General features: G+C 48.3%; 1 protein-coding gene across 2 annotated transcripts; it reads right to left on the reverse strand.

Annotated features, from left to right (window-relative positions):
- Positions 1–5504: 5504 nt before the first annotated feature.
- Rab4a (RAB4A, member RAS oncogene family) lies at positions 5505–21772 on the reverse strand. 2 transcript variants are annotated; one of them, XM_069998187.1, is made up of 8 exons: positions 21605–21772; positions 15606–15686; positions 14677–14791; positions 13275–13337; positions 11691–11845; positions 9144–9239; positions 6669–6797; positions 5505–6109 (listed from the first exon to the last, which is right to left on the reverse strand). In XM_069998187.1, the coding sequence occupies exons 1-7, from the start codon at positions 21633–21635 to the stop codon at positions 6682–6684; spliced, it is 657 nt and encodes a 218-aa protein (XP_069854288.1). In that variant the 5' UTR covers positions 21636–21772; the 3' UTR covers positions 5505–6109; positions 6669–6681. The 2 variants fall into 2 exon arrangements, with proteins under 2 accessions (XP_069854288.1, XP_069854287.1); XM_069998186.1 differs by having other exon boundaries at positions 5505–6191; positions 21605–21770.
- Between the last annotated feature and the right edge of the window lie 876 nt (positions 21773–22648).

Below are 22648 nucleotides of genomic sequence, written 5' to 3' on the forward strand. Positions count from 1 at the left end.
TTCATGTTGACCAATCTTTAATCGTGAATAGCCTATTTGTGTGCTTTGGCCAATAAAATCATTTTGAAAAGAAATCTAGCCAAGCACACTGCCTTCTTTTGTGAGTCCCTTTGTTGTTTGCTCAAGTCTTGGAATCCAAGCTGATAAACAGGGCCCTTGGTGGCATCAGATGCTACGTAATGTTTCCACCCCTCCCCTGAGACCTGGGAGGTGTCTGTGCCACTCTGCTGTGTTGGCTTGTGCCTGAGCCTTCCTCTATTTCACCTTATTCATTTTGTGTTATACTTTCATATTTGGCAGGGCCAGTCTCTCCATGCCCACTTCTTTTTCCCTTTTCTCGCCTAATTTCTTTTTATATGCACTATTTAAACATTTCATTTTTGAGTTTTGTTAAGCTGTGTTGGATTTACTGAATAATTCTAGAGGATTGATATCTTTATAATACTGGCTCTTTTTAATCCCCAACTGTACCATATCTCCATTTAGGCTGGATTCCCTGTATTTCTTTTTCTTTTTTGGTAGTGCTGGAGTTTGAATTTAGGGCTTGCTCAGCTGATAGTCTACTCACTTGAACTATGCCTCTAGCCCTGCTTTTTGCTGGTTTAGAGACAGGGTCTTGAGGACTTTTCTGGCTTTGAACCATGATCCTCTGATCTCAGCTTCCTAAGAATCTAGGATTACAGATGTGAGCCACTGGTGCCTGGCTTCTTAACATTTATTTCTGTGAGGTCTTGAAGTTTTCATCAAGAAGGTCTTGCAAGCTGGGTGCTAAAGACTCATGCTTGTAATCCTAGTTACACAGGAGGCTGAGATCTGAAGATCATGGTTCAAAGCCAGTCTGGGCAGGAAAGTCTCTGAGACTCATTATCTCCAATTAACCACCAAAATCAGATAGCAGAGCTGTGGCTCAAGTGGTACTAAGACTTGAGCAAAAAAAGCTCAGGGACAGCACCCAAGCCCTGAGTTCAAGCCCAAGGACCAGCACAAAGGGGAAAAAACCCCAATATTGCACATTTGTTGTACTAGCTGGCTCTACTATGTACGGGAACTGGAAGAAAAGGCTTTCTAACAAATGTAGGGAGAAAGACTGAGAAATTAGCAATGGCGCCATTAACCAAACCGCCTTGGACGATCTTGGGAGAGAAATGGAAATGAGTCAGTTATTTACCTATAAGGATTTGGTTAAAGGAGACATGTCTCCACAGAACATTCAAGAAGACTAAGAAGGCGCTCCGAGTGCAGCAGGGTGGAGGATGGTATAAGGACGTATAAGGATGGTGTTGGGCTGGAAAGGTGGCTCAGTGGTAGAGTGCTTGCCTTGCATGCATGAGGCCCTGGGTTCGATTCCTCAGCACCACATAAGCAAAAAGAAAAAAAGCCGGAAGAGGCGCTGTGGCTCAAGTGGTAGAGCACTAGCCTTCAGCTGAAGAGCTGAGGGACAGCGCCCAGGCCCAGAGGATGGTGTTGTCTATTGTTAAATCAGGGAAGGGTCAGGTGACACCTGAGTCTCCTCACAAACTTCTGCAGGGGCGCCGGAGCCTGTGGCTCCACTGCAGAAGTGAAACAAGTGGCTGTGGGGATGGCCATTTCGCTGGTGTGAGCCTAATGTGTTTGAAACACACACACATGCACGTGCACGTGGATATCCTCTCTTCAGAGAGACAAGCCTTTTGCTGCTGGTTCCAAGCTGTGGTTCTCTAGTCACACTGACCACAGGTGTTTTAAAAACAACCCAAGTTTCACTGACTCTCACTTCTGTGGCAGTGACACCCCCCAGGAGTCTGGTGTCATTAATGCTTTGTGGACGCAGTCTTCTTCAGGAGAGAACGCTGCCTTCTCAGCTACCATGAACTGACAGCCAACATTTAACGAAGACAAACGCTTAATTAAACCACTACAAAAAAGCTGTGGATTTAAATAGCTGGACAGCCTACTCTATATGTGGAGTATAAGTTGGTACAAGGCCTATGTAGGGCAAGTCAGCTTTAACTTTATTGAAAGGCCGAGTGTCTTTGAATTAGCAGCTGTGCTCTGGAATTTTCCCCAATCCATCCATGTGAGCACGACAAATAAGTTATACACAACACAGGACAGAGCCTGGTCATCTGCCTCCAGATACCCTGAAAGGGAGAAAGTGAGGAAGAGGGAAAGGCAGCAAGGATTTCAGGAGTACTGAACACATAGTCATGCTGCTCCAGGGATGCCACGTGAGAAGGCTCAGCTGGGAGGACCCACAGCCCCAGAGACGCCTGGTGTGGAAACACAGTGAAGGCAGCACACTTCCCATTTATACACTTCCAATGTGCAATAGTGTCAACCTGCTGAAACCCATCATCAGAGTTGCAGGTTGTAACAATATTCCTAGTTTTCACAATTTAGCACTAAAGTTATTGTTTTTAATTGGAAATACTCCTTCCTGTAAAAAAAAAAAAAAGGTGAGGCTCTGAGACCTCATGGCAGATCACGTAATGTACAGGAGTACCTAGGACAGGATGAGGCTCTGAGACCTCACAGTGAATCTCTAATGTACAGGAGTACCTAGGACGGGGTGAGGCTCTGAGACCTCACAGTGAATCTCTATGTACAGGAGTTCCTAGGATGGGGTGAGGCTCTGAGACCTCACACTGGATCTCTAATGTACAGGAGTAACCAGGATGGGGTAAAGCTTGGGAAGTAGATGAAGACATGCTCTCCAACTCAGCAGATCACAGAGCCAGGTTTAGGTGAAGTAAATCTTGAAGTCAGGGTAGGAAAATAAACACCTGCCACTCCTTCGGTCAGTCCTGTGAGGACATGGCGGTCACTTATCTTCACTCTCTAACCCTCACTCTGTGGGCTCACCACGGGGACTTGGCTGTGATGGCGCCCAAGAGACTGGCAAAGCTGAGGAGCAGGACTAACTCCTCACACCACACTGCACAGCAGACTGGCCGTGGGCTTGGCGCAGCCCTGTATGGGTCCAACTTGAGTCCCACTGGCTCCTGTGAGGCCTGGTGGGTCCTTCATGGGTCCTCAGTGGAGCTCCCAGCAGCTCCTTGTGCAGTTGAAGCTCCCTAACTCCGGAGAGAAGGTCTCTCAGGACAGACCATACACGTGCACACATGCTGGCTCCTACTGTGGAGGTGCCATGACCCACGCCAGAACTCCTAAGAAACACAGATCCACACCGCACACATTCAACTCTCTCAAACCTAGAATGCAAAACAAAATGAGCAGATGATCTGAACAGATACCTTTCAAGAGAAGTCCAAAAGGACAACAACTATATGAAATAATGTTCCACATCTTCATCCGGCCGGGAAATGCAAATTAAAACTACGCTAAGATTCTGCATCATCCCAGTCGGAATGCAACCAGCAAGAAAACAACAAATGCTGACTAGGGACCCACGTACACAGCTGGTGGGAATGTGAACTAGTCCAGCCAGGAGGGAAATCTGTACTGAGCTTCCTCAAAAACTAAAATTAGACCCACCATAGGATACTTCTGCACCACCTCTGGGTATATACCAGAAGGAATGAAAGTCAGCTTCTTACAGAGACCTGAACACCCATGTATGTGGCAGCACCGTGAATTAACATTCACCTAAGGAGTCAGCCTATTAAGAGTATCCAGCAACAGATGAATGGATAAGTACAATGTAGCATTTATATATGATGGAGAATTATTCAGCCATAAAGGAGACTGAAGTCATGTCACATGCAATGAATGAAACTGGAAATCATTGGGTTAAGCATAATGAGTCATGCTCAGAAAGCCAAACATCACATTCTCTCTCCTGTGGAAACCATAGCCTGCCCGCCCAGCACAACTGGCCACATGTTGGAAAAACCCCAATATGTTATGAAAGAAGAGAACCTTGCTTTTCCAATGTACATCAGTTTGGCCTTGTGGGCTCCTGATGGTATGGGAACTCCTAAAGTTAAAATATGTGTGCTGAACTATTTTGGGGGAAACGGCAGATTTCCGATGATGATGTATGAAGAGGTAGAGACACTCAAGAGAGGTGGGGGGTGAGAGCACCTGAGGTGGCCAGGAGGCACAGGGGCCCCAAAGCCGCAGCTACAGTCTGGATCCTGAAAATCTCCATAGCTGAAATTGGAAGAATACACAGGTGTGTGTGTGTGCGCGCGCGCGTGTGCGTGCACAGACCGGTGCTGGGGCTTGGGCTCAGGGCCTGGGTGCTGTTTCCAAGTGGTTTTTTGTTTGTTTGTTTGTTTTTTTGTCAGGGCCTGTGCTCTACCACTTGTGCCACAGCTCCACTTCTGGCTTTTTTGTGGTTAACTGGAGGTAAGCGTCACATGGACTAGCCTGCCTGGTCTGGCTTTGAATCCCGATCTTCAGATCTCAGCTGAGTAGCTAGGATCACAGGTGTGAACCACTCATGTAGGGCCACAATGCTATTTTAAAAGAAAACAATCAACATGTCCTGGTCACATTATTTCAGACAGGAAAATTAACCCTCTTATTTGAGGTGAGGCAGACAACCTGGCCACTGTCTCACTCAAAGTTAAGTCTAATGTTCTTAAAAAGATCTAAAAACAACTCTTAAAGTTGCTAATACAGTTAGGGAGGTAACTAAGCAACAATTGTGACAAGCTGGGCTCTGTATTTACCTAGATTAGGAAATACACTTACCTGACAAAGTTATTCATAGTTCACAGGTAGCAGGATGTGGTGGCACATACCTGTAATTGCAAGTTTCTCAGGGGGTAAAGGCAGGAGAATCAGGACTTTGAAGCCAGCCTGGACAAAGTTAGTGACACTCTATCTCAAAAACAAAAATGCAAACAAAAAGGCTGGTGATGTAGCTCAGTGCTTGGTACTAGAAGAAAAAGTTCATGGGCTGGGAAGCTGGCTCAGTGGTAGAGCGCTTGCCTTGCATGCATGAGGCCCTGGGTTCGATTCCTCAGCACCACATTAGCAAAAAGAAAAAAGCCAGAAGTGGCACTGTAGCTCAAGTGGTAGAGTGCTAGCCTTGAGCTGAAGAGCTGAGGGATAGCGCCCAGGCCGAGTACAGGCCCCACAACCGGACCCCCACCCCAAAAAAAAAAAAAAAGAAAGAAAGAAAAAGTTCATAGGTGTTTAAAAGTTCTAATTATTTCTTCCATAAAAAAAGGGAAAGAAAGTGAACCATAATCCTCCATGCCACAATACAAATTGAATTTTAGCATGAGTCTTTAAGCAGTTACCCATGATCTTAATGATCCCGAAAACTCTTCAAGAAGCTGCAAGCTGTGTTTTCAACCAACTCAGTGTAGATCCCAAACTATGATGTTCTCATTTTCACATGTGTGGGTCTAGAAAAACTATAATCTCAAGTCTAAATGACCTTTATGACCTTTTCCTAGAAAATTAGTTCTCCTAAAGGAGACATTAAGAGGTTTTTGAAAATGTAATGTTTTGTAGGATGTATTCATACATTTTCCATGAATTGTCCAAAACCAAACCACTTCCGTCTCTGTTTCTCCGAGGTGGGGCATCACTGATCGCAGGCACTAAGGTCTGGCGTCCAGCAACATTTGTTTATTGGTTACAGGATAAGGAGGACACAGTGCAACACAGGATCTGCGGTCTCCTTACAGCTGGCTTATAAGACAGTTCACAGGAAACTCACTTTCCATTGCATTTTGGATGCTAGCCAGTGACTACTGATCTGGCGTTTTGAGTGTGGAACACACCAACAGTGTAGAATGGGATAAGCAGAATTAAGTGCACTGATTAGTGGTGCAGAGTCCTTACCTAGCAGGTCATAAATGTAACCAACACGATGAGAAAAAAAACACACCTCACACTCACCAATTTCAGTTCCTGTGATTAAAAAAATTAAACATTTAGTGCAATTTTCTATCCTATCATATATCAGATACATGCCTTGGAAATGTGCAAGATGTATTTGGAACAGAGCTACAACGGAAATGTCAGGTGGGAGGGAAGGTGCAGCCAGAGTTCTACATACAGGTTACATACATGAACATGTTTAGTAGAATTGTCCACTGAGTTTCCACACACATGTACACATCTGATGATACTGTCCATCGAGTCAGAGTTATTACACGGAGGCCGGGCCATCCTCCAGTGGGCATTGCTGTTTCCTCACAATGATCTACTGCACAGAGTAGAAAAAGATGGCAGGAAAAACATCAGATTTTTCACGTTCCAGCAGCTATGTCCTGATACCATGGTAGAAACTGGAAAACATTAGCAACAATTAGAATTCTGTATGGTTGTAACTGCAAATATATATATATATATATATATATATATATATATATATATATATATATATATACACACACACACACATACATACATATACATACATATATATGTATATAGATAGATAGCCGGAGCCTGAATTAATGAACATCTCTTGTTGAATGGTTACTTACACATGCTAGATAATGCTAACTATAAGAAGTCCATAGCAATAAATAGAAAAGAGGAAGCTTTGAAAAGTTAAATGGAAAGTTTGCTGGTTTTAGCAAGAAGCCATTTGTGGAGGCCTCCCCCGTGAAGGGAGGAGGGTTCCAGCCTCAGCCCCTTGGCCCAGGCTTTCCATCCTGCCTTCCCATCCTGCACAGCGTAAGTCCCGTGCTCACACTGTCCTCTCCCATCCCGGCGGCTTCCTGTCCGCCCTCCTCCTCCTCCCTCAGTCAGGCACCCACCTTGCGTTGCGGCCTAGCAGCCGCATTCCTGTGCACTGGGGGCCTGTGTGCGTCTGGGGGACCGCAGCTGTCTCAGGGCAGCATCGCCGTACTGGATGCCAGAGCCCATTCTCTCAGGGTCCAGCTCACCTGAGGACCACACAAGCATTTTTTAGCAAGAATGGTCACAGATGCTGTGGTCCCCAAACTAGCAGATTCAGAGCACCAGGCATGGAGGAAAGAGGAAGAACACAAACCTGTGCTTGTGTGGGAGCTATGTATCACTGGTGGTGGTGGGGTAGTCACAGGACCAGTGACCCATCCCACTTCAAAGAGTCTGGGAGGCTGGGGCGGGGGGAGAGGGAGGGGACAGCAATCGAGGGGGACTTTTATTGCATACTCTTTTTTGGTCCGTTGTAGGGTTTGAACTTAGGGCCTGAGTGCTATCCCTGAACATTTTTGCTCTTTGAGCCACAGCTAACTGGAGATGAGAATCTCCTGTCCAGGTTGGCTTCAGACTGCCACCCTCAGATCTCAGCTTCCTGAGTAGGATTACAGGTGTAAGCCAACAGCTCCTGACTTGCATACTCTTCATATTGTTTGCATTTATACATTCACAATATGAATATACTATATATACACAAAAAAGTCAACGTAAAATTAAACAACGTGGAACACTGTTCCCCCACTAGAAGCAGTTCTGTTAGTACACGCTGAACATGGCTCTTCTCTGCAGCCATGATTGGGAGAATGGGACAAGCCCCACCAGCCCCTCCTCGAGGACCACATTCCCTGGGTTCAGCTTAATCTGTCCTGGGGCTTGGACTCAGGGCCTGGATGCTGTCGCTGAGCACTTTTGCTCAAAGCCAATGCTCTACCACTTGAGCCATAGCTCTACTACGAGCTTTTTGGTTAACTGGAGATAAGGGTCTCATGGGCTCTTCTGCCTGGGCTGGCTTTGAACCGTGATTCTCAGATCTCAGCCTCCAGTGCCTCGCTTTGTTCAGCTCGTCATGCTCCTAGGTAGACAGGGCAGCCCAAACTTTCCTCGGTCATACCAGGATCCATGCACCTGCCCCCAGTAGTTGGTCCTCACAGAGCCGCCAGCCTGGCTCCCCAGCCCCCACCTGTTCTCAGAGACTTCCCCTGCGTGGACAGCAGTTGTGGAAGTGTCCGGAAACACTGATCTGCCAGCCCCACCGATTCTGCAGCATCGACTCAGGGGCTGCTGGGGACCAGGACTATCAACACACCCAGTGGCTGCCACACAGCCAAGCTGAGAAAATGTGACCTGGAAGGTGACCTCCATTCCCCAGGCTGGCCGCTGTTGCCCAGTGTCCCTGTGCCCCTCACCCGCGGGGCTGTTCTCTTCCTCACACTTGCCCTGTCTGGGCGACTTCCATCCTCTGTCTGAGGAAGGCTGCCCTCCTCGCAGCACTCTGTCTCTCCCATGAAAGTTTCTTAAGGACAAAGGTTGTGACTTCTCATTCTGATAACGCGTGACAACGAACAGCTGCCTGTTGTTGAGATGGGTCTCCCGGTCGGGTCCAGCTGGCCTCACACCCCTGGGCACAAGTGGTCTGGCAGCCCCCTAAGTTGCTGGGACCTCAGGGGTGTACTGCCTCCAGAGGTGCTCAAATATGTGAGGACATTAAAATGCTCACATTTACTTGTGGCAACATTTAAGTAAAAAATCCAAGTTACTGGGTGACAATCATGTAATACTCTGTTAGCTCACCACTGACAGACTGTTTAAAAATTCTCACTGAAACCGGGCGCTGGTGGCTCACACCTGTCATCCTAGCGACTCAGGAAGCTGAGATATGAGGATCACAGTTCAAAGCTAGCTCAGGCAGGAAATTCTGTGAGACTGATCTCCAACGAGCCACCAGAAAACCCAAAAACTGAAAGTAAGGCTGTGGCTCAAAGTGGTAGAGTGCTAGCTTTGAGTGAAAGAGCTCAGTGACAGTGGCCAGGTCCTGAGCTCAGGCCTAATGACTGACAACAAACATTCCCACTGAAGCAACAATGAGATGTCAGTTGAAGCCCGCTGGCTAGTGTAACAACAGTTATTGTCAACCACACAGCCATGGTACCCAGCTTGCAGCAACCAGTGCCGTAGTCCCTCCCTAGCCTTGCCCAGCCGACCCTGCCTCAAAGGTGACCATTTCAACAGGATCAACACTGTGGCAGCCCAGCCACCTGCTCTTCCTTTTTGACTGACCCAAAGACTTGGCTGTCAGGGTAAGCCTGCCTCGTGGGCTCCAGCCCAGATGCTTTCTTCCTAGGCAGTGAACCCATGTCCCTTGTAGAAGCTGTCCTGGCAAGTGGGCACAGGACCCTCAAACCTGTCACTTCAACTTCAGACTGGCAGGTGCAGGGAGAGTATGCTTTGCTGGGAAAAGTGCCAAAGGTAACATACATGGCCAGAAAACCACAGAAAACCTACAGGAAAGTGTCCAGAAAAAGGCTTTTTTTTTTTTTTTTTTTTTTTACCTGATTCAATTTTGTTAAGTATTTTTCTTGCACATTGCATAAAAGCTTCTTCTACGTTCTCTCCTGTCAGTGCGCTGGTTTCTAGGAACATCAGCTCTAAAGGGGACATCAAACAAGACATGGAGCCATGTTTACAAGATTTTTAACTACAAAGAGGCTGTTTATCATTCTCTTAGACTAGAATTCATCACCCCAAACCCTCTCCCCACTGGCTTGTCTGGTATGGAGGTTTGAACTCAGGGCTTCAGACTTGGTTGGCTGGCTGGTGTTCTACCTCCTAAGGCAGTTTGGCTTTTTGCTGCTGCTGCTGCTGTTTTTTGTAGTCAGTTGTAGGGATTGAACTCAGGGTCTGGGCACTGTCCCTGACTTCTTTTGCTCTGGGCTAGTGCTCTACCACTTGATCCACATTGCCACTTTCAGTTTTCTGGTGGTTAATTGGAGCTAAGACTCTCATGGACTTTCCTGACTAGGTTGGCTTTGAACCATGATCCTCAGTCCTCAGTCTCCCCAGGAGGTAAATTTCAGGCATGAGCCACCAGCACCTGATGCTGTCTTGTTTGTTTTGTGCTAGTGGTAGGGCTTTACCTCAGGGCCTCATACTTTTGGTTAGGTTTTTCTGATCACATTTAGCATTTTCCACTTGAACCATGCCTCTAGTTCTGGCTTTTTTGCTGGTTAATTGATGCTGAGTTTCTTGGGTTTGTCTGCCTGGGCTGGTTTTGATTATCAGAGCTAAACTTTTTGGGTAGTTGGGATATTGCTGGTTTTTTTTTTTTTTTTTTTTTTGAGATGGAGTTTTGTGGATTTTTCTAGTTGGGCTGGTTTCAAGGCAAAGCACAAAGTGCTCTGAACTTCAGCCTCCCAAGTAGATAGTATTAGGCCTGAGCCACTGGTGAACGTTCACCAAAGCTGGTGAACGGTCAATTTGTTCTAAGAAATGTTAAAGGGAATATAACCTTTTCTGATCAGTAATTATTGCTTTGTGCTTGGCCCAACCTGTGGACAAGATGAAAGGCTGGCTTTCATAAGCCAATGCGTGTCAGGAAGGAGGCTAGCTGAAATGGCAATCTAAGGCCTTGATTTATATACAACCATAATGTCCTTCTCTCTCTTTCTCTTTCTCTCTCTTTAGTTCCAAGGCTAGGACTTGAACTTGTTCCCTACACTTTTGCTCACTGGCTTGCATTTTACCTACCAAGCTATGCCTCTAGCCCCTAATTTCCTTCTCTCAACGATCTGTACTACCTATGGCATTCACGCTTGCTGGGGGGCTGTGATGCCATTTGCCATCCAGCACATGAGGAAGCCTTACAAAACCAATTCTCCTTTCATCCCCAGAGCAGGGGTGAACAGCCTCCTGATCTCTAGTCCTGCCTGGCAGAAGCAGCCCTTCCCAACTCTCTCACATGAGTGTTGGCTCTGTTCTCAATGTCTCCATGTAAACAGCTTTAGGGGTATGGACCACTCTCCTGATAGCAGAAAACCTGTTGAGCAGAAAGATCCAATTCTATCCCAGAGTCCAATCAAAACTGATGTTATTATATTCTAGTTCTGGAGAACTTTCAGAATGAAAGCTGTTGTTATTGTGTCCTGTTACTGGTACTTGCCCTCAGGCTCTCACACTCTAATTAGGTTAATTTTTCCATTCAAGACTGGCAATCTATCCCTTCAGCCACTCCTCTACTTCCTAAAGTTATTTAAGACATCTGAATTTTAAATCACTCTGCTCTCCCTAGCAAGCACTTATTTTATGTGGCAGTATGTATATTCGGAATGGAAAATGAAAATTTCAAAGTCACATACAACCAAATGACTGGCATCATGAGAAAAATAAAGCCGCCAATCCAAGTTTATACAACTATTTTCCTTTCTATTTAGGGTGAATATTTCACCAATTTGGTTTCACACTACATAAAAACTGCTCTATCCCAAGACCTCTGTATCCAGAGATTCTAGGCTGAAAAGTCATTAAAGAATGTTAATGCATTTTCTGTCGTGTGTGTGTGTGTGTGTGTGTGTGTGTGTGTGTGTGTGTGTGTGTGTGTGTGTGTGTGTGTGTGTGTGTGTGTGTGTGTGTGTGTGTGTGTGTGTGTGTGTGTGTGTGTGTGTGTGTGTGTGTGTGTGTGTGTGTGTGTGTGTGTCCTGGGGCTTGAACTTAGGGCCTACACGCTGTCCCTGAGCTTCTTTTGCTCAAGGCTAGCATTCTACCATGGAGCCATAGCACCACTTCCAGCTTTTTCTGAGTAGTTTATTAGAGATAAGAATCTCATTGATGTTCCTGTCTATGCTAACTTTGAACTGTGATCCTCATATCTCAGCCTGAGTAGCTAGGATTACAGGTGTGAGCCACCAGCATCTGGTGTATAGTAACTTTGTAGGCCCAAGGCAGTGTAATGTAAATACACTCAATAAGCCTAAATTTATGATGGAAATTCCACATTTTCTAATATAATTTAATCCCAAAACACCAGGAGGAGTTTTAAAGCCAACGAAGTGCCTGGCCCCCAAATCTCCCCTTTCAGAAGCTATAAGAGGCAGGTCACTTGCCATTCTCCTGTGCGAACCTGGAGGCTTCGAGGAAGGTGACTTCCCGGTCCCCGTCCAGGTCCTTCTTGTTCCCGCACAGGATAATCACGATGCTCTGGCTGGCCAGCATTCTGGCATCTGTTAACCAATTAGTAAGCGCATTGTAGGTTTCTCGGCTGTGTGACATAAGATTGTGGAAATAATACATGTATTTTATAAACTAGCAACTCTTTCCAGTCATTCTCACTATGCACACTGACTTTCAATGTCTCCTAGAAGGGCAGCAATGCCTCAGGGGTAAACCAGCAACCTGAACATACATAGGCCATACTGCTGGGTGTGTGTCCTTTCCTTTTCAGCAAAATAGGATGCTAAGGCAGGTGCTCTGCTTTTGTCTGCCCAGTCAGAGTTCCAAGGAAGAAGGGAATCATTATTCTGTTCCCAGATCTCTCTGAGTGCTTGAGGCCTGTGCTGGACACGTGCAAACGCTGACCACTGCCACCTGGCAGGCCTGTGCATGTGCTTGCTCCACACCGCTCCAGTGGGGCTCAGTGACAGATCATCACCCCGGCTCCCAGGAGCCAGGGCCCAGGCAGGCCTCAGTGTCAGCTCAGCAGACCTGACGTGGCTTGTCCACTACAGCACTGACTCTAATGTGGCTTGTCCACTACAGGACTGGCTGACAGGGCTTGCCCACTACAGGACTGACTCTGGCAGGACCTGCTGAGTGGCCTCCTGTGTCTAAGACAGGCACAAGTGATGGCAGAGGCCTTTATACTTGAGCAAGTCTTGTTATTCGAGGAAGGGCAGGAGGCAGGTGCCAGGAGTGACCACCCCTCTGGAGAAGATAGCCATATGCTGCCCGCTTCCTGGACAGCTCTCTCTAGGAAGGACCAGACATTTCCAGGACAGTGTCACAAATCCGGGTCAGCACTTTGGGTGGGATTTCCTCGTGGGCAGGAACTCCACTTTGTGTGAAAGCTGGTCCCATTGTCACCAGCCACATGGAGCATGGAGTGTTGGAAATGTGGCCAGAGCAGCCGAGGCTTGACATTTAATCTTACTCATTAGTTCCAGCAAGTTGTCACATGTTGCCGACAGGCACCAACACGTACACTTTCTAGCTACCATCTGAGACTTGTGGTGCCTCCAGGGTCATCAGTTATAATGGTTCTAATATGGCGTACTGCTAGCTATGGTAATAACATGATTATTACAGATGATCTTACAGATGAGGAAACTGAGTCCATCCAGCTGAGGCCCAGCCAGCAGGGGTCCCAAAACCAGTGACCAGAGCTGGACTCTGAAGCCAGCCACACAAGCTCAGCGTCTGTGTCCTCAGCCCCTGGGTCCGCTCCTATAACAGAGCTCTGTGGACCTCAAGGTAAGTGCCCAGCATGGAATAAAGTATAAGAAAGCAGGAGTGCTCTGTCTACCTGCAGCTTCAAAGCATATCTCTTCCTTGCAGAATGGTGGTTAGGACTGAATAAAAACCTCCAAGACATCACCAAAAGGGCGCTAGCCACACAATACACATACACAGGGACTCTCACCAAGATGGCGGGACACAGACCCCCAGTGGCCTCAGCAACTGTGCTGGCTTACCTGGTTATGTCGTAGACCAGGAGTGCCCCGGCTGCTCCTCTGTAGTAGCTTCTTGTCACAGACCTGGAGGAAGAATGACGTGGGTTTTGTTTTCAATCAGTCAAGATCCTCCAGTGTTCCACACCCATAAAAACTCATTTTCTTCATGAACCACAACATAGGGACGGGCACTGAGAACTGACTCAAGATATCGGCATCAATGTGTTTTCTGGAGAAGTTGTATCACAGTGAGGATGGGGAGAAGGCCATGCTAGGCGGCAGCAAGCAGGACGCTTCCTCTCAAGTGAGGGCATCTTGGAGTAGACAGAGATGTGTGCGGTGACCAGAGGCTGTCCCGTGTGCTGGGAGGGCACTGGGAGGGAGGCCCAGGCATGCAGTGACCAGAGGTTCCCCACCTTGCTCAGGGCAAAGGGGGGACCCAGACAGGAGCTGCCTGGCCTCTAGCCGGCACCCCAGTCACATTGCCCTGCATGCTCCCCTTCCCTCCTTGCTCTGCCTGCACTGTCACAAAAGCACAGGGGAGAGAAGGTTCTTGGGATCCATATTGGCCACAGAATGTGGTCCAGTTAGCTGAACACATCCCCAGAAGAGCACCTTAAAAATTCATCTTCAGAAAGAAAGTATAGGAAGTGGAGGCACGGCTCAAGTGGTAGAGTGCCAGCCTTGCACAGGAAAAGCCAACCCAGAGTAAAAGGCTCTGAGTCCAAGTCTCAGTATTGGCGCATGTGTGCATGCGTGTGTGCACATGCACATGCACACACACACACAGATTAAATTAAATATAAAGATATAGGACTCAGCCGGGTGCCGCCGGTGGCTTGTGCCTGTCATCCTAGCTACTCAGGAGGCTGAGATCTGAGGTTCAAAGCCAGCTGGGGCAAGAAAGTCTGTGAGACTCTTATCTCCAATAAACCACCTGAAAACCGGAAGTGGTGCTGTGGCTCAAGCGGTAGAGCGCTCGCCTTGAGCTGAAGAGCACAGGGACAGCGGCCAAGCCCAGAGTTCAAGCCCCAGGACCAAAAAAAAAAAAAAAAAAAAAAAAAAGATACAGGACTCCAGGCATTCATACACAGTGAGACCAAAGGCGGCATTCTTAGGGGAGGCACACAAAGGTGCAAGGCCTCTGTGCCTCTGATCATAGAAAATAGTAATTATCTTAATGAACTCCAGGAAATGGAAACAAACAAAGAAAGAAAGTGTAGAAAACAAAAACACTTGCACCAGTTCTTTGTTCTGGCTTCAGTCTACAAGCAGTGTGGGCCCAGTACTCCTGACGTGTCTGTACACACTCAGCTCACCAGGCTGATGTCTGAACTTAGTGCAGGGGAAGGCTTTGACATTTTACATAGTGAGAGAATACATTGATTTCCAATATTTTTATCAACTTAAGAGAAGAGTCTACCTGAATCGTTCTTGTCCTGCTGTGTCCCATATTTGTAACTTTACATATTTACCACCAACATTTATTATCTTTGAACCAAATTCCACTCCTATTGTATGATTTGAATCATCTTTGACTAAAAGAGAAAACAACAAAGAATATAATTTTGCAACATTAGGGTAACAGGCTCATGTTCAACAAGTTACATTAAAAAATCAAGGGCACTGTCAACTTTCTTTTTTTTTTTTTTTTTGTCGGTCGTGGGGCTTGAACTCTGGGCCTGGGCGCTGTCCCTCAGCTCTTCAGCTCAAGGCGAGCGCTCTACCACTTGAGCTACAGCGCCACTTCCGGTTTTCTGGTGGTTTATTGGAGATAGGAGTCTCACGGTCTCTCCTGCCCGGGCTGGCTTTGAACCGCGATCCTCAGATCTCAGCCTCCTGAGTAGCTAGGATTACAGGCGTGAGCCACCAGCGCCCGGCTACTGTCAACTTTCTTTACCCATTCATTTCTCATTTTTGTCAGATGCTGGCAAAATTATTCACTTTCAAGGAAAACACAAGTAGTCTTTTTTTTTTTTTTTGTACTGGCCTTGAGGCATGAACTCAAGGCCTGATCACAGTCCCTGAGCTTTTTTGCTTACATTTAGTGCTCTACCATTTGAGCCACAGTTCTACTTCTGGTTTTTTGGGTGGTTAATCAGGAGTTAAGAGTCTCACAGACTTTTCTGCCCAGGCTGGCTTTGCACCTCAAGAAATGTAGTATATACTGAGATACGATTAAAGAAATACTAATTTAATAAGAACTTAATCATGCTACTAACATTAAGAACAACCCTTTTAAAGAATACTTTTAACCTAAAAAGTAAATCCAGATGTTTTCTGGTAAGCAAATCTGAGCCACAGCACACTCCCACTCAACAAAAGGATGAGTAGCTGTTTGGTATTACTTACACTTTTTTTCAATAAATTGGTGAAGTAAGCAAGATTTGCCAGTTCCTGCATTTCCGATAACCAAGAACTTAAACAAGAAATCTGAAAGACAGAGAGATTGCGAGATGTAACTTTAAAATGGGTGCTACAAATCGATTCTTTTTTTTTTTTTTAATCAAGGATTAACCTCAGGGCAGGGGACTTGAGCCAGGCTCTCAGCCCAGCTTTTTGCAGGTTGTTTAGATTTTTCTGCAAGGGCTGGCTTCAAACCAAGATCCTCTGGATTAGCCAGGACTATATATATGCATTACTTACTGGAGCCAGTCTTGAATTTAATGAAATCTTATGTTAGTATAAGAGAAGAGTAAAAACAATACAATTGACTTTTCCTCCTCACATCTCATTTATATTCCTGATTCAGAGATTTTTTTCCCAAGCTGTGCTGTTGAACAACTTCTTTTGAAGTTGGAAAGCTGAATACTGCTCATGGATAAAACTGTGCCTAATAGCCACTATTCAAACAAAGCAGCAAGCAAAATCAGCATAGAAAATTCTATTATTTTCTACAGGAAAGAAGCCCTCTTCTTCTCTCAAATGGATGCAAGTTCCCGCATGGCAGATCTGCAGGTAGAAGTGAGTTCCCGTGCTGCAGACCTGCAGGTATGAGTTTCCCAGCTGCAAGCATGCAGGTACGAGTGAGTGCCTGCGCTGCAGGCCTGCAGGGTCAAGGTCTTTTCCCTTATTGGTCACTGTAGGAACAGCAGCCCAGGCCAAGTTCAGCTCCATGCAATACGTCTGACTCAATTCTTCACCCACAATCACATAGCTAATTCAGGGTCTTATTTCCACTACAAAGCAGCACTGGGGACCCACACTGTTCTCAGCAATTTGCTTTGCTTTGTCTTCACCTACAATGTTTGTTGTGCTCATTCTGGAACAGCACATCCAGCTCTCCCTCCCTTGGACTAACTGCTGTGTTCATCTCTTGATCTGCCACACCTGCCCACGCTGCTCTCTCCTGAGGCTGTGAGGCCCTGCTCAGCAGTCCCTCATTTGACTGTGAGGTATACTCTCCAGATAGTTTCCTGGAACAGAGTAAGGCTCCTCAGACCCTGGCCTCCCTCCCTACAGGTAAGACACGAGAGTGACTGGCCCCGGGCCCAGCCTCATCATCAGTGCTCAGAATGACCACTGCCACACAGACATCAAGCCATTCAGTCTCTCATTATTTCCAAATGTTTGCAGGTAATTAAATTCATAGGAAGCATACTGAGCGAGAAAGCCAGCTTCATCAGACCACAACTTCACGTTTCCCTTAATGTAGCATTCTTTTTTTTGGGGGGGGGGGGAGGGTGGTCCGGTCGTGGGGCCTGAACTCTGGGCCTGGGCGTTGTTCCTCAGCTCTTCAGCTCAAGGCTAGCACTCTACCACTTGAGCCATAGTGCCACTTCCGGCTTTTTTCTTTATTTGGTGCTGAGGAATCGAACCCAGGGCCTCATGCATGCAAGGCAAGCGCTCTACCACTGAGCCACCTTCCCAGCCCTAATGTAGCATTCTTGAAATGACAAAGTTAGAGGAAATGCAAGCCATCTGTGGTTGCCAGGGGCTTATGGTGGCAGAGCAGAGGATGCAGGAGGGTGCCTACAAACACAAGCAATGCCCTAGGTGAATGTCCTTCATCTCCAGCAGCATCCAAGTCCGGCTGAGATGTGCCTCGTTGTGCAAAACGCCCTCATTGAGAAAGATGAGCTGTCCGTGTCCTCTGCTCACAGCAGAGCTGTGGCTGCGGGCTAGTATGGGTCCTCACATGGCCCTTGAAGCCAAGTCTACAGCACAGTACTGGGTGCTCCGCCCCACTCCGCTGAGGCCTGAGGCCTGGGTGAGTTGGTTCCAGAGTTTCCCTTCCTTCCTCTCTCCTTCCTTCCTCCCATCTTTCCTTCTTTCCTTCCTTCCTTCCTTTTTTCTTTTCTTTCTTTCTTTTTTTTTTTTTTTTTTTGCTAGTATGACCTCTTTAGTATGGACAGGGCAATCAATAGAGGAATTTCAATTAGACTTGCATTTATACTAATACACTATGATTTCTACTATAAAGAAAATACAAGATTCTCAGTTCCTATTCTAGCCTTTTGTTTCATACTGTGTACCTAAGAGGATCTACCACTTCTTGAACAGAATCAAATCAAAGCCTGGTTCAGCATTCCTGAGGCTAGCCGTGTTCAGGATTGCTCAGAGAACTGAACAGAAGGTTACTAAGATAAGCTGCTCCCAGCTCCCCAAAGAGCCTTCTCCTCTGGTCTTGAATGATGAGACATCTGTAAAACGCACCACAGGCTATGCACAGATATGCATTTATGTGGTCTGGGCAGGTAAATGAGAAAACCACGGCATCACTAAACATGCATTCTAGATATACTATTCCCAGTTATGAGACAGGACATGCTTGGCTCTTAAGTCTCAAATTGCTCTTCTGTGCGATTAAAAATTTATATATGAAATGATGATAAGCCTCTCTCTAAAATAGTTCTCACATTCATAATTTATTAGCACCTTATGAATAGCATCCGTCCTTATCCCATCTAAATATTCACTCCTGAAATTCTAGTCCAGATCACCTAAGTAGAAAGAGTCAAAAGACTGAGCCTAGGAGTGCTGTCACAGGAAAGACTAGGTCCAGAAGTGCTGTTTTGGGAGTGACAATGAGAAAAGAGAATGCCACCAGAGTACAAAGGAACTTAAAGGTTAGGCAAACATTCCTTAGCCAAGCATGAGGCAAATGTCTGGAAAGAGTGAACCAGATTGTTTTGTTTTGGGGACCAATGCTGGGCAAATGTGGCCAATGACAAGTGAAGGTGACAGCCATGGCCATGGTTTTGGTAGGCTGGCAGCTTCAATAGTCATACACTTTTTTCCCCCCATGCCAGTCCTGGGGCTTGAACTCATGGCCTGGGTGCTGTCCCTGAGCATTTGTGTACTCTATCATTTGAACCAAAGATCCACTTCTGGCTTTTGGTGCTTTTGGAGATGAGTCTCACAGACTTTCTGGCCTTCTGTGAGAAAAAAAAATGTGTTTTTTATCAAAGGGTGCTGCTTAAAAGTTCCTGCTTTGGATAGTGACCAGGCTCTTATTAAGGAAAAGAGGAACTGCTTTGGGATAAGGAAGGATTTTTGAAATGTAAGGTTTTGTCTTAAAACTGGTTTCTTTTCAAGATAGAATTAAGACACACTTCAGACTATTCAAGAAATAGCAGAGGGTGCAAATACATTTTGAGATTACTTGTGCACTATTATCTTATTTATGTCAATACATTTTATGCTATTCAGACTAGGCAATCACAAGCAGACTGTGAACCTGAGCTCAACCAATCTGAGCAGAGGAGTGGGGCCTGCTGTGTTAGAGATAAATATGGAACAGCTTGTCCGCTCTGTGTGCTTGCTGGCCAGGTTTTTGGCTGGTGGTGCATTTTTCTGCAGAAGCAAATCTTGCCTTGCTGAGACAATTCTTTATTTTTGTGTCTATTGTTGTTACTCCGATGGTTCTTGGAGAGCATTTTTATACACTTCAAGCTGCGATCCTCAGATCTCCACCTCTTGAGTAGCTAGGACTACAGGCATGAGCCACCTGTGCCTGGCTCACTTATTCTTTCCAAGGCTGGAAAGTAAGTAGAAATTCTACTTAGTCGGGTTTTTTTATTTTATTTTATTTATTTTTTAATTTTTTTTTACTAGTTTGTATTTTTTTTAAAGTTCTCTTCAATTTTCTCCATTGAAAGAAAAGATGAGATTCAGAATTAGTAAAGGTAAAGGCACATGTGGAAGGCACCATAGACTAAGAACGTGATGTCCAGAGCCTCATGATCGGTAGTTAGTTGGTGTGTGATATTTGTCTGAGGCCTCCTACAGCATTACATTTCCTGCAAGAAAGTTTAGGTGCGTAACTCTGACCTGACCTGATCTCTTGCTTGGACTTTCTACCCTTAGTGTTCTTTAAGCAGGTGAAAGGAAAGGAGTGCAAACGTGAAATAAAATAAAAATGGCTCCAGGACATACTTTGCTAGTGACATTTATGACTGTGGTTCTCTGTAGAAGTGTCTGACCACTTGAATGTCACTGGCAGGGTGGACACCATGGTTCCGACAGTCACCAGCTCTTCTGCATGAGTGGACATGGTGTCACGCCCCATGTCACCAGAGGGAGTGGGAGGGTGGGGTGAACCTGGAGTGTGTGCTCAGCACCCACCCTTCCTGGGGACCCTACCTCTCAAATTCCAAGCTTCCAAGGCCCCCGCTGCTCCCCCCTTCTTGGCTGTGGGGCCCACCCACACCCCACGGGAAGCCACTGCAGTTCTGCCTGCTGACCCTACCCTCCCTGACCAGTCTGGGGCAGACCACATTCCTTCAGAACCCCCTCGAGCCCCCACCTTGTTTTTCATTATTCAACCATTAGTGTCACAACTGGATTAACACTCCACTCCTCTCTAGACTGTGGGCTTCCCAGAGCCACAGTGTTTGGAGCACTCCTGGCATAGCACCAACCACACACAGGACCGGAAGGAGAGAGGGGGCTGATCTGCTCGTGTGTGTGTGCGTGCGCGCGCGTGTATGTGTATGTGGTTGTGGGCTTTGTGCTGGCTACACAGGTATTCTGCACTTGAGCCATGTCCTACACCCTTTTTCCTTTCCAAGTAGCACTCCCTGTTTTTGCCAGGGGCTGGTATCAGACCTCCATCTTCCTACAGAAGGCCTCAAAGTAACTGGGGTGACAGTTGTCTTATTGAGATGGGAGTCCTACTAATTTTTTTTGTCAGGTTTGACTCTGAACCACAATCCACTGGACCTTTGACTCCCAAGTAGTTTGGATTATAGGAGTGATGCACCACACCCAGTTCTGAGGTCCAAAGCAGCCTTCCTGCAGATCAAAGTCCCAACCTGAGGATACATGCACATAAAACCCGGCTAGCAGATGGGTCTCAACTCTGATAGGAGTCATTCTTACCACGCAGGGGATAAGAAAAAGCAATCCTACATGTGTACGTGTACTGGGAAGCTTCATGTATAAAATGCACACACACACACACACACACACACACACACACACATGCGAGGCTGGGAGAACAAAGATAAAACAGGCTTCTTTAGCTTCCAAGTTTTATGGTCACGAAAAGGAGGTATGCTTATAAATAGCCATAATGCAACCTAGATCAGGCTAAAAAGCTAGAGAGGAGGAGTAAGAGCCATGGGGGAGAGGGAGAAACGTGAAGCCAGAGGCCAGGGAAGGGAGAGGCCTCCTCGGTCTGCGACTCATTGTAATCCCAGTGCAAAGAGAGATTCCGGGCCAGGAAAGGCAAAGAAAGGGGTGTCTGCAGAGCACTCCGGCCCACGCCTTCCTCCCAGGCCACGGAGGTGCCAGGGGCACCCTGTCCCCACATTAGTTCCCAGACCCTGAGATTTTAAATAGGACGCGGAGAAAACAAGGATGGAACACCTGGCAAACGCAGGAGAAAACCTGAAACAGCGCTGGCCCAGCCTGGCCCAGCGCCGGGCGGGACCCCGAGATCCCGGCCCTGCTCCAGGCACCCCGAGATCCAGGCCCTGCCCCCCATATCCCGAGATCCCGGCCCAGCTCAGACACCCCAGATCCCGGCCCTGTCCCCCCCCCATACCTCGAGATCCCGGCCCTGCCCCAGTCACCCCGAGATCCGCGCCGTATCCCGGACACCCCGAGATCCAGGCCCTGCCCCAGTCACCCCGAGATCCCGGCCCAGCTCAGACATCATGAGATCCTGGCCCTGCCCCAGTCACCCCGAGATCCCGGCCGTATCCCGGACACCCCGAGATCCAGGCCCAGCTCAGACCCCCCAGATCCCGGCCCAACTACAGACATCCAGACCGCCAGACCCCAGCTCGTTCCCGGGCCCCCAGAAATCCAGGCCTGGCCAGCACCCGCGACCCGGGTCCCCGCCCCGGCGCCGACCTCCCGGGTCTCCCGCGGCCCCGCTCCGATTCCCGCGCCCAGCCGCCTACCGTAGGTCTCGGACATGGCCGTCTGCGCCATCCCGCGGTGTCGCGGCCCGGCCGGGCTCCGTCCGGGCTCCGTCCGATGCCCACCGCTGGCGCGGGCCACGGGGCTGCGGCCCAGCCGGACTCAGCTCCGCGCACGCGCACGGACGCCCCGCGGCCAGGCCCAGCGCCCTGGGGAGCCCGGCCCGGAGGGGAGGGGCTGGGGAGGAGGGGCTTGAGGGGCGGGGCTGGAGGCGGGTGAGAGGGGCTGGAGGGGACGAGGAGGGGCTGGGAGGGGAGGGGTCGGAGAGGGGCGAGGCTGGAGCAAGCAGGTGGGCGGGGCTGGAGGAAACGGGGAGGGGCTGAGAAGGGAGGGGCGGGGCTAGGGGAGGGGGTGGGGCTAGTGGAAACGGAGAGGGGCGGAGCTGAAGTAGAGGGGAGGGTGGGGGGGCTAGTGGGGATGGGGAGGGACTGGGAGGGGAGAGGTTGGGGGAGAAGGAATGGGCGGGGCTAGAGGTGGTGGGGCGGGGTCGTGGGAGGGGCGGGGCTGGGAGAGAGGGTGGGGCTGGAGGAGACGCGGCGGGCGGGGCTGGAGGGGACGGGGCGGGGCCTGAGGAGGCGGGGCTAGGGGAGCCGGGCGGGGCGGGGCGGGCAGATGGGCGTCCCGGCTGGCGTGGTTCAGCAGCCTGCTCCTGAAGCGCTGCGAGAATCCCAATATCTACAATTATTTTGTATCCACTTCTCGCCCAAGGCTCCCAGAGTCGGTTGCTTTCTTGTTTTGTCTTCCGTTTGGTTTGATTGAGGCTCCTGAGCAGAGTCGACTGCTCCTGATTAAAGCGCTTCGGTGGCGAGCTCGTGTCCCGGGCAGAAAGAGACAGGCGTCGGCTTGGGGGGAGAGGGGGACAACGTGGGACCCTTCAGCCCGGCTGGGGGGAAGACGCTGGGACCCTTCGGCCCGGCTGGGGGAACGACGCTGGGACCCTCCAGCCCGGCTGGGGGAACGACGCTGGGACCCTTCAGCCCGGCTCGGTGGGGGGCGCTGGGACCCTTCAGCCCGGCTGGGGGGGC

Source organism: Dipodomys merriami, unplaced genomic scaffold, assembly GCF_024711535.1.
Source record: "Dipodomys merriami isolate MVZ:Mamm:240054 unplaced genomic scaffold, mDipMer1.0.p SCAF_51, whole genome shotgun sequence".
Lineage (NCBI taxonomy): Eukaryota > Metazoa > Chordata > Mammalia > Rodentia > Heteromyidae > Dipodomys > Dipodomys merriami.